Source organism: Plasmodium inui (genome assembly GCF_000524495.1).
Source record: "Plasmodium inui San Antonio 1 unplaced genomic scaffold supercont1.6, whole genome shotgun sequence".
In the NCBI taxonomy this organism is placed as follows: domain Eukaryota; phylum Apicomplexa; class Aconoidasida; order Haemosporida; family Plasmodiidae; genus Plasmodium; species Plasmodium inui.
In genome coordinates this window covers 564,398-587,863 of record NW_008481840.1, presented here as the reverse complement: position 1 = coordinate 587,863, position 23,466 = coordinate 564,398, and the positions used below count along the sequence as shown (strand labels likewise).

The 23,466-nt window shown below is 44.1% G+C and overlaps 7 protein-coding genes across 7 annotated transcripts; 5 read left to right on the top strand and 2 right to left on the bottom strand.

Annotated features, from left to right (window-relative positions):
* Positions 1-635: 635 nt before the first annotated feature.
* C922_01892 (hypothetical protein) lies at positions 636-3,434 on the bottom strand (the record flags this gene model as incomplete). The annotated part of the gene is made up of 1 exon (XM_008817492.1): positions 636-3,434. One exon carries the CDS (start codon positions 3,432-3,434, stop codon positions 636-638), a length of 2,799 nt encoding a protein of 932 aa, XP_008815714.1.
* A 1,454-nt stretch (positions 3,435-4,888) lies between these two features.
* Positions 4,889-5,068, top strand: C922_01891 (hypothetical protein; the record flags this gene model as incomplete). The annotated part of the gene is made up of 1 exon (XM_008817491.1): positions 4,889-5,068. One exon carries the CDS (start codon positions 4,889-4,891, stop codon positions 5,066-5,068), a length of 180 nt encoding a protein of 59 aa, XP_008815713.1.
* A 602-nt stretch (positions 5,069-5,670) lies between these two features.
* C922_01890 (hypothetical protein) lies at positions 5,671-6,516 on the top strand (the record flags this gene model as incomplete). The annotated part of the gene is made up of 1 exon (XM_008817490.1): positions 5,671-6,516. One exon carries the CDS (start codon positions 5,671-5,673, stop codon positions 6,514-6,516), a length of 846 nt encoding a protein of 281 aa, XP_008815712.1.
* A 1,043-nt stretch (positions 6,517-7,559) lies between these two features.
* On the top strand, positions 7,560-11,672 carry C922_01889 (hypothetical protein; the record flags this gene model as incomplete). Its single annotated transcript, XM_008817489.1, has 1 exon — positions 7,560-11,672. The coding sequence occupies one exon, from the start codon at positions 7,560-7,562 to the stop codon at positions 11,670-11,672; it is 4,113 nt and encodes a 1,370-aa protein (XP_008815711.1).
* A 1,281-nt stretch (positions 11,673-12,953) lies between these two features.
* C922_01888 (hypothetical protein) lies at positions 12,954-15,404 on the bottom strand (the record flags this gene model as incomplete). The annotated part of the gene is made up of 1 exon (XM_008817488.1): positions 12,954-15,404. One exon carries the CDS (start codon positions 15,402-15,404, stop codon positions 12,954-12,956), a length of 2,451 nt encoding a protein of 816 aa, XP_008815710.1.
* Positions 15,405-16,904: 1,500 nt separating this feature from the next.
* Positions 16,905-17,135, top strand: C922_01887 (hypothetical protein; the record flags this gene model as incomplete). Its single annotated transcript, XM_008817487.1, has 1 exon — positions 16,905-17,135. One exon carries the CDS (start codon positions 16,905-16,907, stop codon positions 17,133-17,135), a length of 231 nt encoding a protein of 76 aa, XP_008815709.1.
* Positions 17,136-18,471: 1,336 nt separating this feature from the next.
* On the top strand, positions 18,472-23,358 carry C922_01886 (hypothetical protein; the record flags this gene model as incomplete). Its single annotated transcript, XM_008817486.1, has 1 exon — positions 18,472-23,358. The coding sequence occupies one exon, from the start codon at positions 18,472-18,474 to the stop codon at positions 23,356-23,358; it is 4,887 nt and encodes a 1,628-aa protein (XP_008815708.1).
* Between the last annotated feature and the right edge of the window lie 108 nt (positions 23,359-23,466).

The window sequence follows — 23,466 nt, the reverse complement described above, 5'->3', positions numbered from 1 at the left end:
CCCGTCCTATGTTTTTCACGTCAGGAAAAGTAGTTAGCGTGTGTGTTGATCGCTTGTGGTGTTGATCAAATGTGTGCGGATGGTGTACAACAGAGAGGGTTGTTACCCTAAAAATTTGGCCACACTGAAGGGGGGGAATTTTAATACGGGTGAGCCCCCCTCCCTGGTCGAAGTAAAATAGTACTCCAAACGGATTTACCACCTGCTCGGTGGGGAACTAATCAAATGATCAAATTTCCTACGCTGATTTGGAAGTAGTGATTGGAGAAGGGGCCGTGGCACTATCCCACATGACGTGTAAACTTGCTCCGCTGTAATGGAGTTTTACTTCCCTTAGAAGGGAAATGGGTGTAGAGTTACATTTGTGTATATGTTCAAACGAGGGGGTAAAATCGATACTTGATTCAAATCGAAGTAGTCGATTCGAAGGGAAGAAAGAGAGCGCAGGCAAAGGAGGGCAACCGAGGAGAAAGAATAAAAAATGTTAAGTGGAAAAGATAAGAAATGTTAAGTGGAAAAAATAAGAAGTGTTAAGTGGAGAAAATATAGAGTATAAAAAAGGCCAGAAATTTCGGGCTACCCGAAATGGGGTGTACTCCCATTTGAGGTATAGTCCCATTTGAGGTACACTCCGATTAGGCGTCTTCCCCTCCATCTTCCGGCTCATCCTCACTGGACATAGAAAAGACTTCCACCTTGTCCTTTCTGGAGGGGCCTTCCTCCTCCGCAGTTTCGGTTGCGGTTGCAGTTGGCTTTTTGTTCTTTTTCTTCTTGTTCTTATTCTTTCCTTTATTGCCGCTTTTGTTGCTTTTTTTGATCTTGTTGTTCTTCATCTTCTTCGTGGTGCTACTGCTGGCGGCATGCTGATCTTCGCGTTTTCTTTTTTTGGCACATCGGTTGGAGGGAAGCTCCTCCTGATCGTCCTCCCTCTCATCTTCGTCACTGCCAGCTTCTTCATCCCCATCGGAGGAATGCTTAATATTCTCAAGCCCACTAATCCTGGCCTTGAGCTTCACCAAGCAGCTATTTTCATAATTCTCCAGAACGGAGAGTCTATGTCCAGAGAGAGGCAAGTTTTCATTTCCGAAAAAAATCATCTGATCATGCATAGAGTAGATATTCTTATTTTTTCTCTTGTTCTGAATAATGTCGATGGAATTTTTTGCCAAGAGGAGAAGATTCTTAATCTTCATTTTGAATGCATGTACTTTACACTCGGAGAAGTATCTTTTTAGAAAAGAATCTATAGCGAAGAAGAACTCCGGAAAGGAGATATGATGTACCATCAGTCCAACATAGTCACATAGAAGGACATATAATTTGTCATATACTTGGTGAGCTATGGAGAAGTCTGAAATTAATTTTTCGTCAATTTGGAGAGACGTGTTAATGTCAAAATTTTCGATGGTTAATCTGGTTTGTTGATTTTTACAAATGGTCCTGACATGCTGATAAGATTTTAATCCATTCAGGATGCACGTAAAATAGGAAAACAGAGGGATGTACTTTTTCTTATCTTCCATGATTCGAATTAGGAAGTGAAGGAGCTGCAAATTCACAGGCACATATTTCATGTTATTAATTTTGGTCTTCAAAATGGCGATTATTAAGACTGTCAATCCGTATGTTAGGATATCCAAATTGTGGCACTGTTTTATTATTTTAATTAGAAATCGGAGCAGGAGCATCATGTAGCTGCTGTGCAGGTGGAAGTTTCTAAAATCGATGAGGTTAACATATGTGGTGTTTCTCTTTCCTGCATCGCGGCTTCTCCCCTTTATTTGATGATCTCCTGTTTGCAGGTCCCCTTTCTTTCCATCCTCGTACGTGACTTTGAAGCCCTCCCTGATTTTCTGCATGACAGTTTGAATATACCGAAATGTGATGGTATATGCCACATCGTGGGAGAGCAACGTGAACAGCTCGATGAGGCAGTTCTCTTTAAAATTCATGTGATTTAGAAGGAGAACATTTTGGTAGTTACTCCCGTAATGGATTAAATATCTTTGCATCAGATTTTGGTACACCTCGAAGAGGAGCTTCTCCAATTGGTACGTCTTCTTAATCTCCTCCTTTTCGTTGCACTTCGAATTCGAAACACTGTTGTTATATATTATTTTTTTCTTCTCATTGTACAGGTGAACCATGTTTTGTATTAACAGGAAAAGGAAGAAGTAGACATCGTTTTTTTTCGACAGGATGAACATGGTGCCGATTTTTTTTAAAAAGTTCTTCCCCATGTTTAGTATTACTATCCATCTTAGGATGTTTTTTTTTTTCAAAATTTTGATTATCCCCGTGCAGACATCTTTGTTGCGTAGTTTCTTCATTCGACTAAGGAGATGCTTAAAGAAATGCACAATCAACAGTTTGTACCTTTCCAGGTGCTTGTAATTTGGCATACTCTCCAAAATCTGCATACTTTGGGCGCTTTCCGAATTCTTCGCGCTTTTCAGGTTGTCTCCTTTTTTCATCCCTTCCATGTCGCTGTCCTTCTCGAGGGTGCTATCCTCCTGGTACATCTCATTAGTTTTGATACTCTCCAAATTCCACACCCTTAGCTTGAGCGACCCCTCGTTTGTGATGTTGTAGAAGAGGGAGTCTATGTTGTACAACACATTGAAGACGGTGAAAATGGACGTATCGACATTCATCGAGTACTTCTTCCTTCTTCGGCTGCCCTCCCGTGTTTTTCCTCGCTTTTTTCCTCCCTTCTTCCCCCCTTTTGAGCCCTTTTTCTGCTTCTCCCGCGGATCTGCTTCGTCCGTCACTTCTCCCTTCCCCGGCATGCCGTCCTCGACCTCGTCATCCACGAACATGTTCAGAGCGTCGCGAAACATGGAGATCAGCTTCACCACTTTGCTCAACCTCGTCTTTTTGCTGACAGAATGGAGGAACGCCTCTACGTACGCTATATCGATCGGCTTCCCTTCCTTTTGGTCGTCGTCCTTATCAGCCACGTCCACCGATTCATGCTCTTCCGAGCTGGGCTCGCTCAACTCGTTCTTTCGGCAGAAGTTTTCCAGATTCGCTAAGTCGCTCTCACGGGAGGTGGCTTCGTCCCCAGAGATGCCTCCATCCCCAGAGATGCCTCCATCCCCAGAGCTGCCTTTGTCCCCAAAGCTACCGCCATCACTGCCATCGCTACCATCCTGCGGCGCGTCCTTCTTTCGGAGCTCCTTTTCCCGCCCCGCGGCTTTCGCTTTCCCATCTTGGAGGGATTTCTCTTTGAGCTCCTTTTTGTGGTGCTTCTTTCTATTGGGGGCATTCTTTTCCCCTTTAGCGTCTTTCTCCTTTTTTTTTTTTTTCTTTTTCTCCTTCGGGTGCGGTTCTGTCGACTGCGTGGGTGCCTCCACCTGCGAAGCCACCTCCGAGGCCACTTCCGCCCCCACTTCCGCCTTTTCCTCCAGGCCGTCTCCCGCGTCTCCGCTCATTTCGCGCGAGTCTCCTGTGGGTATATAAGTTCACGCCCGTATGTGTCACGATGCCTTCTTACTGGCGCGCTGAGAGGATTCTCCCCCTCAAATTCGTGGCGTTGGTACAGAAGCAAAATGGGGAAACAACGAGGCACATATATTCATCTACTTTTATGCTTCTTTTGCTACCCCTGTCCAAATTGGCGCCAACCGTGGTGGACTTCCCCTTTGGGGTATTTTCCCCTCTGTTGTGAAGGGAAGTCAAAGCCACGTTTTCACTTCCGCTTCAGCTCGCGATTCACAGTGGGGGCGAAGCCATAACGGTGTTAAAAGAAAGGGGCGATACAAATGAGTTTTAAAATCTTGGCACTTAAAGCAAGCTTATCTGCAGCTAGATCTGACTTGTTTTGGCTCAATTATCGAGCTGGATAGGCCAGTGCAACCGAAGGGGGGAAAATCTTAGCAGCTGTACGTTGTGGGCACTCGCAGCTAACCACAAAGTGGTAAAAAATACCCATCTGCAAATGGCTGCAGAAAAGGCAATACAACCAGGTGGAGATTATTATATTATCGCTGTTTTCTGTGCCTTGTATTTTCTTTTTTTTTTGTCCGTTTTTTCCTGTTTTTTTGTGTTTTTCTTTTTTTTTTTTTTTGGAACAATCTAGCAAAGTCGAGCAAAATGGGAATTTAAATTTTGCCTCTGATATTATTGAGGGAGTATTCTTTTCCTTTTCGTCTCTGTGTCGGATGTTCACATGAACTAAAAAACTGTTTGGCATCATGCCTGATGGAACCGCGCCAACTGCAGATGGGGCGAAGTTAAAAAGGCGTTGAACGTAGGGCCCATCAACCCGACGTGTTTATATATTATACCTCATATGACGCATCTCCACTGGGGCCCATTTGTATTCGCACCACCAGAAGGGAATGCGATGGCGCCGTTTTTTCTTTTTTTTTGCTGCAACTATTTGGGCCATCTTGCACCCCGCAGGATACGACACCGAAGGGCTAATGCCAACCTTGTGCGAAAATGAAGTAGGCTTTAAAATGGGTTTACATTAATATGTAAATACACCACGGTGGGGAAAAAAAAGGGGGAAAAAGGAAATCAACGCATTTTGGCGATTTTTTTTTTTTTTTTTTTTGCTGTATACCCCATGATCGTGTTCCTCTTTCCGAGCAAACCTTTTTGACATATTCGTAAGGGCGAGCGCATTTTCCACCATTTGGTGACATGAGCCAAGAAGGCGTAAAACAGGTTGCCCAATTTTAGAGCGAAACGCCGGTAAGCCTCTCGCCATCGGAAATGAACATGAAATGGCACATCCGAACGTCTTCTCCTCCCCCTCTACGATGTAAATAGGAATAAGAAGGAACAGTAAAACACCCTCAAATATGCGAGCACGTTGGCTCCAAAACACACAAAAAGGACACCCCGGACGAGCTACTCCCCCCTTGACAGAAAATATAAAATGATAATAATAATTGTCATATTGCTTCTTCTTTTATATCATATATGGAACAAGAAGAAGAATTACATCATCAACTTTTACTACATTAATTCGTTCATATGTTTTAACAAAACTAAGAAGATAAGCGACTTGAGGAAGGAAATGGGAGATTACCAAAAGTATTACAGCGACAGCTACTGAAGACAGTTCCGTCATAGGCAGGGGAAACAATCGTGCGGTTGTCACGGTCGTTTCTTTCTAAGCATCATGTTATATCGTATGTGTGTCAAGCGGAGGAACAGGTAAACAGGCGAAGAGTTCTTTTTTTTTTTTTTCTTTTCACCACCCTTTTGCTGCCCAAACGCATTCGTAAAAGAAGAAGGAAGAAGGGAGCTCATCTGCACTAATTCGCGCAGAATACCTACACGGAGAAAATATCCAAATTGAGCAGTTTTGGAGAGTTATTCTTTCCTATTCCAAGTTTTGGCACCCCGCGAGCAGTGGAAAGGGCTGTTTTTTGCACCCCCTCCCTCTGACCAAAAAAATTCAAGTCTTGAAGAACCGTTGAATGGACCGCTGTTATTACGCGGAACGTGTCCCCCTCATTTGTCCTTCGTCTGTGGCTGCACTAATATCCCCCTCTGTGCGTACATTCACTCTCCCCAACAGTTGCTCGCGCGAATGCCAAAGGGGGATACACATAATTAAAGATACACCGCAAACCAGTCACTTAGAGGTACGGCTAGTTCACTCTACCCCCCCTGGGCCTCTCTCCAAAGGATGTAACCCAGGATAGCGCAAAAATGAGTTCGCTAAAGTACATTGAGAACAGCATCAATTCCAACATCAGAGTGGACGGGAGGACGTTGTCAACCTACAGAACAGTCGAAATAAATAAGAACATTTTGGTATCAGCAGATGGAAGCAGCAGCGTCATGAATGAAGAGAACAATGTAATTTGCGGGATTAAGCTATGCCTTTTAACACCCAGTTTGGACGCACCGGACGAAGGGGTTATCAATCTTCAGATAGACTGCCCAGCATCGGTAGCTGCAAATAGAATAAAAAAAGATCATCTACAAATTATGTCATCAATTATTTACGACTTATGCATAAAAAACAATATTGACCGGAAGAAGCTGTGCATTTTACCATCCAAGTTTGTTTGGGGAGTTGACATAAGCGTTATGGTTTTAAATGCCGGAGGGGGATTATTGGACATCATCAGCATGGCCATCTATGTAGCCCTCAAGGATACCATCGTCCCCGTTGTGAAACCCAAAAGGGAAATCGACGAATCGGACACCTTTCACCATACAAAATGTGCAGACTACCAAGTAGAAATTGTTGAAAATCAGAAGACGAATTTTCCGTACGAAAATGTACCCATATGTGTCTCCATAGGAGAAATAAACAACAAATATGTGTACGATATGTCTAAGGTGGAAGAAGAGTTAGTTGAAAATATTTTCGTTGTCGCCGTTACTTCAAGTGGGAAGTGTGTAGCATTTCATAAGTTATATGGCATATCTATGGAGATCGCTTCCATACTAAATATGACGGAAAATTCGTCCAAAATTTCGCATCAACTTTTTGAGAAAATTAATGAGGCGATTTCGAAAATACAAAGCAGAAGTGTCCTTGTGTAGGGTGGATAAAAAAAAAGGGGGTAACGTTTATTCGGGAGTTATTATGCCTCGCCCCGGTTGGGTGTAAGTATCGTTAATCCGCCGAGCCAAGTTTGTATACACGAAATAGTTAGCTACACAGGGCTCCCCATTTTAGCCCACTCATTTTTACCAAGTTGGTATCATTCGTTGTGAGATTCACCGTTTGGCTAGCACCTTTTGATTTTTTTTTTTTTAAATCACGGCTTATATAGGACGTGGTGATAAAAAAGAAATTCTTCTAAAAAAATATCTGTAAAAAAAAAAATTCTTCTAAGAAAATGTTGTAAAAAAATAGCTAGTCGCCCTCGAACAGAGAGCTCACCACACATTTTGCCTGAACAACACCGCGCATACGTTGACCGTTGTTCTCACGGCGCATACGTTGACCGTTGTCATTACCGTGCAAACATTAAACTCTTAAACGTATGAACGAGTCAGAACATAGCTGCACTCTTTTACCGGGAGCTAGCCCGCTAACCATAAATGTGCAACGCAAAACAGGAAAAAAAAAAAAAAATATTCAGCCAAAGGTAAAAATCAACGTGTGTGAAATGTTTCATCTTTTGAAAGTTCACAAATATATATTTAGCACACGATTTAAAAAGAACATGATTAAGAAATTTGATGCAGCCGCAAGTATCACTTAAAAGATATGTATCTATTTGTTTCTCACGCACATAAGTATAAATTTAATCTACTCTCATGTGAGAAATGCTTCTCAGATTTAATCTTGTTTCATTTGTAACCCGTCCATACATAGGTACACATGCGTGTCTATGCGTTTGTATCTCTTTTTTTTTGATGTCTTTTTTTTTTCTTTTTTTCCTTAAATTTCCACGCGTTTTCCACGTCTTTTCACCCAATTTTGACCCACATCGCAAAAAAAATAATTCGCAAACCTTCAAGGCCATGTTTAACGGCTTTCACACCCTTCAGGGAGAAAAAAAACAACAATAACAACATACATTTTTTTCCTACAAAATTAACCCTCTTTTTGAGAAGCTTTTCCAGTAGTCGCTACAATGAAGAAAAGCTTGATCGCAATTTTTGCCTGCCCACTGATCTTTAACGCTGCGTATTCCTTAAGTCTAAGCGGCGTGAATGAAAATTTTTCTGACCATTTGACCAGGGATAATAGTGACGAAAATGGCAATTTAAATTTAATGCAAAATAGCCTTCCTCACAGAACTAAACGACGGTATAGCAGCAATTTAAGCAATGAATCAGATAGTGTCATGCAACCCGGTGAAATGCGCAGAGACAGTTCTGTATATTTAGATTTCACATCTCATAATGCACATTCAGAAGGAGATTCTTCATCCAATGCTTCTGGTGCTGCGGTAGGTAAAGGCAGAAATACCTTCCAAAGCTCACACAAAACTACACCAAGTAGCACAGAACAAGAAGCTGTGAATGATAGCACCCATCAGAGGGCAAAAACGCACCGTAAGTACACCACTTGGACTACAAGAGGTGAAAAACAAGAAAAAGCACGTTCTGTTCGAAGTAGAAATGATGTTAAAAGGAACGGGACTGGGATGGGATTATCTAGGAAAGATGCCACACACAGCAAGCTTCAACTAACCAATTTTGAAGACGACGTGGTTGAAAGTGGGGATGAAGGCGATGATTTCTCAAAAACGGATGCTGACTTAGGTGATGACTCCATCGACAATATGTTCGACGGTGACGACATGTCCGACTATTTGTCTGGCGATGACAACACGTCCGACTATTCGTTTGGCGGTGACGACATGTCCGACAATTTGTCTGGCGGTAACGACATGTCCGACTATTTGTCTCGCGATGACAACACGTCCGACTATTCGTTTGGCGGTGACGACACGTCGGACTATTCGTTTGGCGGTGACGACACGTCCGACTATTCTTTTGGCGGCGATGATGACTTAGGTAGCGATTCCGCCGATAATCTGTCTAGCGACGAGGGGGATAGTTTGATGAACACCGATGATGACTTAGGTGATGATTCTGTTGACAATCTTCTTAACAGTGAAGAGGATAACTTGATGGACGATGCTGCGGACAATTTGCTAAACGACGAAGATAGCGACAGCTTGCTGGATGCCGTCGAAGGTGACCTCGGCGAAGGATCAGTGGATAATTTATTCAGCGATGAAGGGAGCAGTTTGATGCAAATTGATGATGATTTAGGTGACAATTCTGCAGATAATTTGTTCAGCGATGAGGAAGACAGGCTGGTGCAGACCGGTACTGAAAAGATTGACAACGATTTTGCGGATAATTTTCTAAGCGCGGAAGATGGCGACAGTTTGATGGATCCCACCCAAGATGATCTTGGTGATGGCTCCATCGACCATTTGTTTACCGATGACATCGATAGCGGCGGTAATTCATTTAGCATCCGGAGTGGAGATCTAGGTGGAGATCTAGGTGGAGATCTAGGTGACGATCTAGGTGACGATATACGTGGCGACAATTTACTTAAGGATGGTCACTACGAGTCAGATAATAGCGGAGACGCCTCACTTGACGACGCTGCGGAAGATTCTTTAACTGATGAGGAAGACGTGTTAGGCGGAATTCGGGATGACCTACCCCTTGATGATCCATTGGATAATGTGCGTTCTACATACAGTAGAGGTAGCAGCAGCTTGCATACATATGACAAGAATAATTCGATAAGTAACGACTTATTGCATACAACGGCGGATGCCAGCGCGTACAAGGAGTTAGACGGAAGAAAGGATGTGGATGTAAGTGAAGCGACTAATTATAGGAACAAGAAAGGAGACCCTTCTGTAAAGAACAAAAAGGGCGTCTTCATGGATAATCCGAATTTATCTCACGAAATGGGGGAAAATGCCAAATCTGATCTTAGGGGGGATGCCCAACTTAGGAACAAAAGCGAAGTAGTCGTGATAGATCCATCACTCTCTAGTAGCAGAAAGGAAAACCTCGAGGAAGCAAAAAATGATAATATGCTGAACTCCAAGCAGACAAACCGTTCTGCCACCACAATGGATTCAAAGGAGAGGGATAATTCCGCAGGCACTTCAAGCGGTAGCAATGGAGCGAATGCCCTAGCAGAACCCTCTTCTAAGAAATTGGCAAATAGTGGCCAAGCCGACCCTAATGGTGCGTTGAGCTTGAAGAGTAAGACGGATCCCGCGGAGAGGAGCGCACCAGAATCGCCAAAGGGAAGCAAAAGGGACAACAAAAAGGAGAGTGTCGAAGGTGCAGTAAGCAAGAGGGATAAGGAAAAGGGAAAGAGCACCAAAAAGGACAGTGAAAAGGGGACTATCAAAGGTGCTGTAAGAAAGAGTGATAAGGAAAAACAAAAGGGCAGCAAAAAGGACAGCAAAAAAGACAGCAGGAAGGAGAGTGTCCAAGGTGCACTAAAAAAGAGCGATAAGGAGAAACCAAAAAAAACCAAAAAGGGAACCAAAGAGGACACCAAAAAGGACATTGTCAAAGGTTCACTAAGCACGAGGGATGAGGAAAAGCCAAACAGCAGCAAAAAGGACACCAAAAAGGACAGCAAGAAAAAACCCACTGCTTATAAAAATCCAGATAATAGCCACAGTGGCACTAATGGTACAGGGAATAGTAACCGAAAGAATGATTCAAGGGGAAGGCCTAGAGTTGAAAAGGAATCCACTCGCCAGGAAAAGGTAAGCACCAGCAGCAACAACAACAACAGCAGCAATAGCGGTCGTGTCCAAACGAATAAGGGGAAGAAAACTGACGCAGAAGGAAAGGCCATTACCATAAAGGAGAATAACTCGAAGGCCACGGAAAAAAATACAGTGAAGAATAAGGACGAGTCTAACGGAGAAGGAAACTCAACACCCCCCGTCGAAAGGAGTGGTACCAGCGTGGGCGTCACTACTAAGGAGGAATCACACATTGCGCAAACACCCCCATTAGACAGCGTTAATGAAAGGGATAATGAAGGAGAGCAAAACGCGAAGGAAAAAAACAATTCTGCAGATGCATCAAGCGCCGTACGGGATAGCGACACTGAAATTAGCAGCAACCGTGGGGACTACGTCTCAAAGGAACCCCCAAAAGAGCAGAACGTGCTGCCGACCCCCATCGGTGAAACCATAAACATAAAGATAATAACCAACCCTAAATATGAAGTAAATCAAACGGAGGAGAAAGAAAAGAAGAAGCGTGATACTCATCCCAAAGTTAGGGGAAAAAAGAATCGATCTTCGTCCAAAAGAAGGAGTGGAAGAAGGTACAAAGTAGACAGGGGAGAAACCCGGAAGGATGACTTGACCAGAAGTGGAAATTTAGGAAGTGCGAAATGGAGTGAAGATTCGCCAGAAGGAGGAAGGGATGTGGATCCTAATGTGGACGTCCATGTGGGAAGCAGGGCAGATCAGGGTGGTAAAGCCACTTCACCTGAAGGGGGTGCACACAGTCGAAGCGAAAGCCCATCGGAGATGTCCGTCTCAATAGAATTGCCGCCAGGATTGAGTGAAGTCAAGAAGACAGAAGCGGTTATGATCCCAGAGAGGGAAAGTGCGGAGGAGGAAAAAGAATTAAGAGGAAGCTTTCTCCAGATGAGCGCAGAAAATGGTCACCATGCGGACGAAGCAGGCGAGAATACGAATGAAACAAACGACAATATCGACGAAGCGAATGGTGATCCCCAAGACGAACTCATCCTAGAAAAGGTGAGGGAAGATAAAAACCTAGAACGTTTCGGAGAAGGAGAAACTGTAGAAGATATAACATCAATAGATCCTCCCCTAATTAGGAGGAAAAAAAATATAGTAAAAAATTCACGTAAGGTGTATGATTTAAATCTGTATAACTGTACCTTTATAGAGGACTGGGATTTGAATCGTGAATACATGGATGAAGAAGGTTCTTTGGTGAAGTTAAGTGGCTATGTTTTCCAGAACATGGTGAATTCGGATCTTATGCCCACGGCAAATATAACCGACTGGAAGTTAAAAGGATCATGCGATTACGATAAATATGTGTGTGGCGCTTTGGGCTACATGAATAATGTGTACAGCAAGGGAGAACGGGTTATATTTGAGGGTCGAGTGTACGAGGCAACCAGCGATGCGTACGGAACTCCCAGAGAGATGGAGAATGTGTGGGTGGAGAAGACGAATGACTGTTACGATTTTTAAGACGTCACGGATTAGAAGGTGGACAAAGGTTTGGAAGGGAATATAAGATGCCACCTCCAGAGGGGGAGAGGCATTCTTTGCGCGCACGCACTAATAATCTGTTGCTGCTGCGATGGAGTACTTTGATTCTACTACGTTCTCCCCCCCGTCGCGCAGTACCTTTTTCCGCGTCTTTCCCTCGATATACACGCCTTTAACGTTCATCCGAGGCGATGAGTTGGATTAGGTGTGTAAATAACGATATCGCTCCATTTAAGCCACGTTGCAAATGATAGCACGAGGTTGTCCCCTTTGGTCTGAGCCATAAGGGGACCCCGCCCGTCTGTGTTCATCTGCTAACTGTGCATATATACGTATGTCCTTTTTTACCAGCCCACGTTCAGTGTGGCGCAAAAACTGATTAGCCGAAGTGAGCTTCGCGCAACTGAACAATTCCGTTGTAGCATTTTACTAAACACTATCGAGCGGGGGAGCTCTTCCCCCATCGGTTCTCTACATGCAGAAAAGGTACCCGTTTAAGGACAGTTAGATACTTTTCAATCCTGCCTTCCATCACCAGGTGAAGCTTTTCCGTGAGAGTGTATTAATAGGTAAGGTTGGTTACATCATAGGGTTAGGGTTAGCGTTAGGGGGAGAGGGTGTTTGTGTTCCTTTTCCCCAGACCAGTGCTTCTTTTTTTTTTCTTTTTTGTTCCCCCCCAGACATACATCTAGTTATAATTGCAGAGGATGCACCTATCTGAGTAAGCATGGAAATTTCCACAGCGTAAGAATTGCTGTTATGCTTTCCTGATAGCACAAATTGTGGGCTGACTTGCTCAAGTTGTAACTCCTAAGGGGAGTCCGAAGCTCCGAGGAGGAAATTCTCCTTAATTCAAAAAAAAAAAAAAAAAACGAATAGGAGTTTTTAATTGATACTGCATGGTGAGGAAGGGGGACACATTGGGATGAATTAGGGAAGAAGAAGAAAAAAAAAACACACATACACACAGATCTTTGTGTGTATTCGAATTGGGACAAAGGGGGGAAAAGGGGGTATGGAATAAACGAATTCATAACTTCGAATAAGTTATGTGGTCATCCGAATGGAGATATGACCAGTGATCATCTGTTTGGTATTTTCGACGTGGCTCCACACAGGGACGTAGCTCCACACAGTGACGTAGCTCCACACAGGGACGTAGCTCCACACGGGGACGTAGCTCCACACAGTGACGTGGCTCTACAGATAGATAATCATTCCAGATTACACCTCACATGTGAACCGTGTCGCTCGGCACAGTCATATAGAGGACACCTTCGAGTGCGAAAAGATGTCCAAAAAAAGCGGGTCATTCTTAATCTGACTGAAGGTGCCAATGGAGCGTATCCTCCCTTCATCGACGATGATTATTTTATCCATCTGGTGTAATATATTCACAGAGTGGGTGACGTAAATGATTGTCTTATTAGGTATTATCGTATTAATTAGATTGTGTACTCTTTCTACGTTGGACTCATCCAGAAATGATGTGATTTCATCGAACACATAAATTGGGGTGTCTTTTATTAAAGATCGGATGAGGGATATTCTTTGTCTCTGTCCGGATGACATGGCATTGTTCTGGATACTCGTGTGAACATGTTCTGGTAGGGAGCGTATGAACTGAGTCAAATCTAACTCTTCGCATAGTTCACTTAGGGTTTCGTTTATGAGGCTTAATTTGTCTTGCCCGTACTCCTGGAGAAGGGCGTAATTGGCTAGGTCCTTTCTCTGGGCTGCCTCACCTCTTCGAGTTATTTTGCCCTCTCCCGGGGGGGTGTTCGACGGGTTGGACGTATTGGCCGTGTCGCAGGTTTCGCTGTGGTTGTGGGCTCCTTCGTCTGGCTTTGCATCTGGTGCGACTTCTCCTTCCTTCGGGAGAGACGACTGATCGTTGCGGATCCGCCCTGTGAGACCACGACGCGACTCTTCTCTTCCCATGGTGATAACTTTTGGCAAATTCCGCTTGCCCTCAATTTTTACGGGCAACAGGGCGTATATTAAATTTTCGTACAGAGACCTATTCAGGACGCAGCAGTCCTGCTCACTAACCGATATGATGCATTTTTTAAAATAAGTTCTGTTTATATCTTTTAAGTCATACCCGTCAATGTATATGTTCCCCTGGTAGTCGTAATCCGTGGTGAGGAGCTTCCACAGGGTGGACTTTCCCGACCCGCTCTTACCTATGATGGCTACCTTCTCCTTTTCTTTTATTTCGAGGTTTATGTTTTTTAGCACATCCTTCCTTTTGGTGGCATCGAATGCGTTGTAGGCGAAGTGCACGTTTTCGAATTTGAGGCTTCCGCGGAGGATTCTTGGACACGGATCAGCAATGGGGGATTTCTCTCCCCTATTCACCTCACCAATGGGGGGGGTGCCTCCTATTCGGCCTTCCATCTGAATAGAAGCCTTCCCCTTCTCTTTTAGTGTCTTCCCACCCCGTTCTGCATTTCTCATCGGCGTGAAGTCCACAATTTCGTAAATCTTCTCTAGACTTATCTGTAGAGCGCCGAGATCCTTTTTCAATTTTAACATGCCGACAATCCCTAACCCTAACATGCTGGAGAAGACAATGAAGGAGACCAGTTGGCCATGGGTGATATTCCTCTTGTTCAGTTCGCTTCTTCCAAAGCAAAGGATAGAGCAGATAACAATGTTGCTTCCTATATTGAGGAAGGAATAAAATAGGGACTCCCAATTTGTGTACCTCTCATTTAGTCTGTTCATGTATTTTAAGTTTTTACAAAAAAAGCGATTTTCATAATAATCATTTCCAAAAAAGGATATGACATTTTTTTTCTGTAAAATGTCTGACAATCTAGCCATTTGTTTTTCTTCACAATTGGATGCCTTCATCTTAATACTTTTGAGTTTTCTCAAAATCAGAAGGACGAGAAACCCGTACGTGGGCACAACGAAGACACACAGTTTGGTCAAATAGGGAGATATGCATATCATCGAGATGCTTCCCCCGAGGATGGAGTTACCATAACGCACCATTTGTGTGATAGACGTAATCAGATGTTTGGCAGAAAAATTTATTTCGTTAAAAAGGCAATTGACGAGATAGTCTGGCGATTTATGCGATTTAGATTTTTCACTATTTTGCGTAATGATCGTTTTGTGTACTCGCCGTTTCAGTCGGTTCTCCACCTTCTTAATGCACTTGTTTGTGAAGTATATTCTGAAGTAGGACGCCACGCCTCCGCAGATGAAGTATGGTAGGAAGCAGAAGACGCCGTGCGCGCCTCTGTCCGGGGTACCCAGGAACATTCTGTTTAACATTTTGGTCTTCTGCAGAAGGGTCATCAGAAAGTTGCACTTGGTGGGGGCCCCAATGCCGCTTCCGCCGCAAACAGCGCTAACTGCGGTTACACCCCCCTCTGCGAGATTGGCCGTCTCGACGCACTGTCCCATAATCTTCGGGTAACTCAAATTCGTATACGCATTGATTGCTAAAAATGCCAAGGCGATGATGAGTAGCGTCTTTTCCCCTTTCGTCATGTCGGCTACCGCCCTTAGAAGGAAATTATTTTTTCCTTTTTCGTCTCCCCCCTTCGCGGGTGCACCTTCGTCTGCTCCTCCATCTTTGGCTTCATCCTTGCGCGAGCTGTCTTGGCCATGAATTGAAAACATCGGGTAGATTCTATTCAGGATTTTTCCGAGCGCCCCCTGGGCCTCCTTGCCCTTCCGCAGCGCGTTGCCCATGTTGCGCGTGTAGCGGCAGCTATGGCTGCTTCAGCTGCGAGGCAGAGTTGAAGCCACTCCACGTAAGTCCCTGTTGGGTGAGGTTTCGAGCCACTTCACATGTGTCGCTGTTGGGTCGAGTTTGAAGCCACACCACCTACTTCCCTACCTCTTCCGTCGCTTATTCCGGTGCTTCCCTCGCTGCTACCCCCGTTGACACACAAACTTGTCCAGCAGGATGTTCAACCAAAAAATGGCCGAAGTAATTCACATGATAAATGAGCATGCAGCCGTGTATGCTTCTTCATGTAGAACACTTTTTCAGGCAAAACTGGAAAGGGGGAGAGTACCCATATGGGGGTGGAAATTAAATAGTCCCAAAGGGGTACAGCCGACATAACACTCCTGTGGGGGTGGAACATACACAAAAACAAAAAAAAAAACGAGGAAACAAAAAGAAGCAACAAAATGAAGCAACAACAAAAAAAACGAAAAAATTCGAAACGCAGAAATGTGAACAGGGAACGGGCCAACTGCATAGGCACACTTTTCCTACCGCGCTTGTACCGATTAGCGCAACTTATGTGAAAAAAAAAAAAAAAAGAAAAAAAAAAAACGGAGTTTTCGAAAAAAAAATCTTTCACTTGGTAGAGGGACATAAAAATGGGCTACACAGAGTGTAAGGTATGACTTTATCCAGAGAGTCAGAATTATGATCATTTTTAAAACTACGTTGGAGAAGGAATTCACATTTTTTTTTTTTTTTTTACATTTCTTCCAAACATTCCGCGCTTCTTTTCCTAAGTAACAATTTTCCCCTTTTACCTCCCCTCACCCTCGTTTGAGTGATGCTATTAGTGAAAATTTGAGCAGGTTAGTACCCCCACAAATATGCCCTTAGCGCATGTTGCCATGCCCTCATTTAATGATAAAACAAAGGAATATCACACATGTGCGTGTGATTAATTTTCCCATTTGCAGCGATGACCATTTGTTCGGCTCCCCTCCGAATGATAGAAGACCGCTCCTCCCGCGCCTCTTTCCCACGGGCATCACTTCCAGCTTCAGTGATGCACGAAAATAGGAAGGTGTGAACATTCCCATTGCTTCTATTTAAGCGCCCGTTAAGTGTCCAAACGGAGTAATACCCCTCCTAGCAAAAGGAAAAAAATCGCAGTCAGGCCGCATTGCCCACGCGTCAACGGTGTTTAATGCATTGAAACACACTCGCATGGGTGCACTTCTACACATGTGTGCCGATAAAAATACACCCCACTCTGTACATAATCAGTGTCCCGCGTGAAGTGCTTTTTTGGCGGGGAGGTCCTCACCTTCACACAACGCACACGGTTCGAAGTATCCCCAGAAATTCCTTCTCCGCGGAGCAAGTGAAATCGTGAAGGGAGATAACACAGAGGGGCGTTCCCCACAGGTACACAACAACTCGCAGGGTTAAAGGTACCCCGCTGGTAGTAACCCCGTTGACAACCGCCTCGCCGCCTCTCCACACAGCATCCCAGAATGGCGGAGAAGGAAGCGAAAAAGGAAGCTATCGAAATAATTTACGAAATTTCAAACATCCTAAACGTGAACTTGGACAAAGAAACGATCGTTATTTTGATCCAGTTATGTGAGTATGGAGTGAGCCCCAAGGTGCTCTCGCACATAATTATTCAGTTGAAGAAGGAAAAGCAGAAGTTCCTCCAAAATGTGAGTAAAAACATGGGAAATCTCAAGCAGGGCAATGCGTAGCCAAGTTCCCCTGGCGCGTTAGCAGTTGTCTATTTTTACACGCCTGTGTTTGTACGAATGGACCCTGATGCAGACACTCAAGGGATACGCTCCCGCGGAGGCGAAGGAGATGTGAAGCAGACGTGGGGGTGATACTGCCAACCTGTGTAGCCTCCATTTTTTTTAAAACCTTAACTTGACAACGTTCCTGCCTCTTTGGAAAATGACGCACATATTTCTTCCCACCATTTCTCCGCGTGACCATTATAATTTTTTTTTTGTGTAATCTTTTGGCAAATTCTGTCACGAACTTTTTGCTATTCTTTTTTCCATACGTCACTGTCAATACTAACACTGCTTATAAAGGAGAAAAGACGAATGGTGAGAAATGACCGAGGGTGGGAAAACTTGATCAGCGCAAAATGGCAACTCGCGGAGAGGTTTGCCAAAGGGGGTGGGGGGAAAAAAAAGGGACAAGTTCGCACGTTGCGAATGTTTTTGTGAAGATACTTCGTAAATGTACTTTGCAAATACACTTCGTTTCATTCTGCTTTGGTATGCTTTTATTTTTTTCCCCCCATTCCCATCGTTCTTTGGAAAAAAAAAAAACCAAGCGCATCCCTGGGTGTACAACTCGCACGTCAAGGGGACCATGTGCATGCTGCTGTGTGACCATACATACATAATGCGGTGGAGCGGCAAAGTAACGAAGTGGCGACAAAAAAAGGAAGGAAAAGGGAACAAATCGGAAGAAGCAAAACGATTTTCCCCTCAACTTCAGCCATGCCGCGCACGGAAAGTGCAAAAAGTGTATCCCGGAATTAGTCCCCCCCGCGATTTGGAAAATCGGAAAAAAAAAAGTCGGCAAACGGGTAAGCAGTTAGGCCGCCGGAGAAGTACCAAACCGAAAAACACGTCCCCCTTTTTATACGCGAGCGGGAGAAACTTTGTCCTAAATTCGTGACAAATGAGCATAAATGTGTTCCAACTGCAGACTTTTTTTTTTTTTTTCTTGTTCTGGAGCAGAGAATATTTCCTTGTTCTGGTTACACCCTCGACAGGGAAGGAAAAAAAAAAAAGCAAAACGAAATGACAAAAATGTGTACTGAAAAAGGATAGTTTTATTCCTTTTTCGGCGCGTTTTGGATCCCCTGTTTTGTATCTCTCGTTTTGCATCCCCCGTTTTGAATTCTCCGTTTTGCCTACTTGTTTGTAATTTTTTTTTTTTGTTCTCATCATTTGCGCGAACTAGACCGCTTAGCGAAAGGATTCGTCCATACGGCCATCTACGCTGCAATCCTCACCGCCGCTACAATCACCATCCACACGGCACCCCCCTCGCCCATCGCAACGCGGGATGGAGAACTACGAGTCTCCCTCCGAAGTTTTAAAGAAAAAGGGAAAAATCGAGCAAGGAGACAAGGTAAAGGAGAAAAAAGACAAACTAAAATTCATCGACATATTTAACGACAGCAATGACGCAGAGAAGAGTGATAATAAAATTGAGAAATTTTTGAAAAAAAAAAAAATAACTGAAAGTAGAAGGAAGGCAAAGAATAAAAACGTGTATCTTTTGGAAGGCCCACCAAATGTGTACGCCACCGATTTGGTGAGCTCCAGTTTTGCCAGTTCCAGTGTGGCCAACTCTGGTACCCCCGACGTAGAGAAAAACATCCCTGGGACGAACAGCATCCAGCGAAGCACAAATCTGCTGAACAATTTAAGCATTTTTGCCAATGAAGGAGAGCAGAATCATGGCTATCTCGTTAATGAGATTTATCGGCTGAAAGCCGAAGTGGAAGAAGAGAAACAAAAAGGGTGCCGGACAAATGAGGAGACAAAACTGTTGAAGGAAAAAAATGACATACTCAGTAAGAGCATCAGTGATATGAAGATCGAAATGGAAAAACTCCAAAATATTTACGACGAGGAAGTTGTCAAAATAAAAGAGTCGTACGAAAGGCGCCTGCTAATTTTTCAGACCGAACTGGAGGAAAAGGAAAATTATTTTAAGAAGCAGAAGGAGGCCCATCGAGAGGAATTCGAGTCTCAACTGGAGGAGTACAAGACTATGTACCACAATGAGAAAAGAAAAAGTCAAGACAGGGAAAGACTCATCGAGGAGGCAGCCATCGAACGGGATAGACTCACCAAAGAGGCTGCCATCGAACGGGATAGACTCAGCAAAGCGGCTGACGCTGAATTAGAACATCTCCAAAACCGTGTAACCCAAATGAGCGAACGGGAAAAAGACCTAACACAGTGCCTGAATGAAGAGAAGGAAAAAAGTGAAGAAATCAAAACGCAAGCAGAGAAGTACAAACAGGAAGCAGAGAAATACAAAGAGGAAGCAGAGAAGTACAAACAGGAAGCAGAGAAATACAAAGAGGAAGCAGAGAAATACAAACAGCAAGTTCTCAATCTGAACGAAATAATTAGCAAAAAAAATGAAAACATTAAAAATATGGTTAATGATATCCTTTTGGTGAAAAATGTATATGACGAGCTAGCCAAGGAGAAGGAACTGAACGAATTAGGAAAAAAGAAACTCGTCAAAAAAATCGATACGTACGAGAAGGATTTGCATTATTTAAAAAACAACATGGAAGGATACAGAGTGAACAATGATAAGTTGAGGAAGTGCAACCAGGAATTGAATGAGCGAGCGAGGAAATTGGAATGTCAGATTCGTAGTCTTCAGAACGAAAATGAATTTTTAAAGAAAGAAAATCTTCTTTTTAACAAAAAGTTTCTGAATGTAAAAAGGGAGAAAAAGATAGAGCAGCTGAACTACTTCTCCGACTCGACGGATGTCAAGGATGAGGAGCCTAGTGCGGACAGTAGTGGGGAGGGAAACAACTCGTTAGTGTCTCGCAAAGATGACGTGCAAGTCAAAGAAGTGAAGTTGATGGGACAAGCCAACGAGATAAGAAAAGTGAAACATGCGAGTGGTGAACACAGCGCTGACGAAGACAAGTGTACCAAGCGGAAGAAGAAAAAAAACAAGAAAAATGTTTTAAAGAAGAAAAAAAAAAATTTTGCAAAAGTTGTAAAAAGGGGCGAGAAAGGGGCAGGTAGAAGTGATAGTAGTGGCGATGGTGACAGCGACGGTGATAGTGACCATTGCGGTGAGGACGGGGAAGGCGCCTCCTCCATCGGGGAGGATCGCCCCGTAGAACCAACGTGCGCGCTGAGCCTGCTGACGACAACCGGTCGCGGAAAACGGAAAGACGCCCGGGGGAAGAAAAAGGGCAGCATCAGTGGAACCCCAAGAGGAAAAAACGAATCAGGCGAATCAGGTGAAGCAAGCGAATCAGACAAGTCAGATGCAGGAGGCGAATTGAACGAATCAGACGAAGCAGGTGAAGCCAACCTCAGCACCCTAAGCCGAGTAGAAAGCAAACCCAACTCTGCATGCTGTTCAGAAAAGGAAGTACACCTGTCCGATATGAGGCGCAGCATAGGCAATTTAGTAATCGGAAAAAAACTGAAGGGAAATACCATCGGACCAAATTACGAAGAAGTTGGAACTGCAGGCCGATTCGATATGATCTCTAAATTTTTGCAGAACGGTTCAAAAGATGAAAAGAAAAAAAAAAAAAAAAAAGAAAAAGAGAAAGAGAAAGAAAAAAGAACGTACGATTATAGTAAGACAAATTTTAGTGCCACCAGTTTGGGCAGCTCCAAAATGTTCAATAAAGACCTAGGCAGTAACAGATATCTTTTCGATCTGAATCTCTACAGCTTAAAAAGGTATAATATCTTCAGCTTCAGCAATGGGGTATTCCCCCAAAGTGGAGAATACAATTTGACGGACCTGGTGCGCAAGAAAAGGAGCTGTCCAGCGCGAATGGGCCATTTGGACGACGTGGACAATTTGGACAAAATGCCCAATTTGCATATGAGTACAAACAACACTTGGCGCAGCCGAACGGAGGGGTTGTATCGCGCGCTGAGGGATTCCTCCTGCGGCGGAGCCAATGGGGGGGAAGAGGCAGACAGTGTTGAAGCTTCTCCCCGCGCGAGAATCCTCCAAGGAGGTGCCAACTCTGAAAATCACACAAACGATGACATGGAGAGAAACAAAACAATCGACTACTTCTTATCTAACATAAAAAAAGGAAAGAAACATTCGAACGAATTTGCGATGAAGGGAACAACGACTCGTCTGCAAAAACTCCTCAGTGGACGTGACTCCTCTAGCGGGTCGTGCCAAATGGGGAAAGGGCAGATGGTAAGCAAGTTGCTGAGGAGGAAACAACCCGTCGAATGCGAACAAAGCGATCACCATGGTAGTGCCGTGCACAGTGGCGGCATCCACAGCGTAGGCGACACTACCGCTAACGAACTTGGGCGATATAGGAACCACCTCCGGGAAGATCACCGCGACATGCAGTCCTACCTCCTAAGCAAGTGCAAAGGAAAAAACAACATATACGGCTTGTTCATCATAAACGAACGTCTAAAGAGCATCTACAAAAATATAGCAAACAAAAGAAAGTCAATTAGCAACTTTCCAGTGAGTATGCCAAAGATTGAAAATCAGAAACAGTTTAGTAGTTCCTTTGACATCATACATAGGGGAAAGGTTCTTCCTGAGGTGGAGGAAAACACTTCCATGGTGGTCCCCCTTGGGTGTAAAAAAAATGCACACGAAATGGTCCCTCCTTTTGAGCATAGAGGAGGAGAGTCCAACGGATTGAATGCTGCTCTACAGAAGGGTCAAATAAAGAGGGAACTTCCATTGGGCGATGAAACGAAGGGAACGAGTTTCACCTCCGCAAATAGATTAACAGAACAGACGCGTAGTGCAGGAAGTGCCTTTGTAGTCTCTGGAGAAGATCCCCTTTCAACGGACGAGAAACAAATGGGAAAAAATCTCCTTTTGGAAAATTCAAGAAATATGAACAGGGTAGGAAAAAAAGGGGAACCCAGTTACACACAGGAGGAAAATGACGAGGAGGGAATCTTTTTAAAAAAAAAAAATTACCTCGGAGAGGGCCACTCTATTTCGGTTATGTTTGATAAGAATCAGCCATCAACGGGGGGATACCTCCCGTCAAATGAGTCCCATTCGATAGTAGCAACAAACGGGGGAGAGACACACGTGCGTGGAGTGGATGGTGAAACCCTCCGTTCCATGGCATGGCATCCTTTGTACCAGGAGGGCATGGAAAAATGCGTTTCGTTCGTACAAGTGCGCAGGAAAGTGCGTCAGGAGGGACAGGACAAAGTTGGAAGAGGACCTGGGAGTGAGGGTCCTCCACCTCGAGAACGTCTGTCCTATCGCGATGGACCAGTTCATCACGATGGATCGGCTCTTCACGCGAACGAACTAAGAGACAACGAATTTGCAAACCACCTCAATGGGAAGGAAGGCCGACCAAGAGGCAACCCACAACAAACAGGCAAAAATGAGGAACACGAATCAGTCAACAAGTTCGACTTAAATGATGTATTTAATTCCAATTTTAACAACTTTTTATTGTCCTATAAGAGTAAAAAAAGGGAGATCGCCGTATCTCCCGCATCTGCGGCTTCTCCCACGTCTCCCTCTCCTCCCGCTTCTTCGTCACCTTCCAGGAATCGAATTTTTGAAATTTTAGAAACAAAAAACTCCCCATATGATCACTCGAAGGAACGAAATTGTATAGACTCCTCGAGGGAAGACTCCTACTTCGAAGATTACTTAAACGGTTTGAAGCAGAAGAGGAGTAGGGCTCGGGTGGGGGAAGACCCAAGAAGTGTGTACGTTCGCCGGGTTGATAAAGAGGAGCAGCAAACCCGATCCACGGATAAACCTACACAGAGGGGAAGCAACAAATGGGACCTATTGGCCGAAACGGAGAAGTTCATCAAACAAGATTCTCCACAAAATAGTAATGGTGTGGAGGATCCAAATGCACGTATGGAAAATAATGCCAACTCGGGGGGCCTTTTCGGGGGTGGAAGTGACTGTCCTGGGGATTCCAACGGGGGAAATATTAAGAAAGAGAGTGAGCGGTTTCTATTCAGCAGCAACTCCGTAATGAACACTGGGTCGAACTCCATCGGGGGGACGACGTATAAAAATGTTGTGAGGAGCCACATCGAGAATGCACACTTCACTAATTTCGTTAAAAATAAAAGGCAAAAGAATATCCTCCTGAGGAGAGGAGATAGCAACTCTGGTCTTTGTCTGACCAATCAAGAATGTAATACATCAAATAGGAGTGATGAGCTGAATTGGAAGAAGTCGCCATGAGTTTCACTACCACCACCCCGCTTGTCTGGGAGGTCACTTCCAAATAAGTAACGCTGCAAAAAATGGATGAGTCAATTTTTCGTTTCCATTTTGGCGCAGCATTTGTCT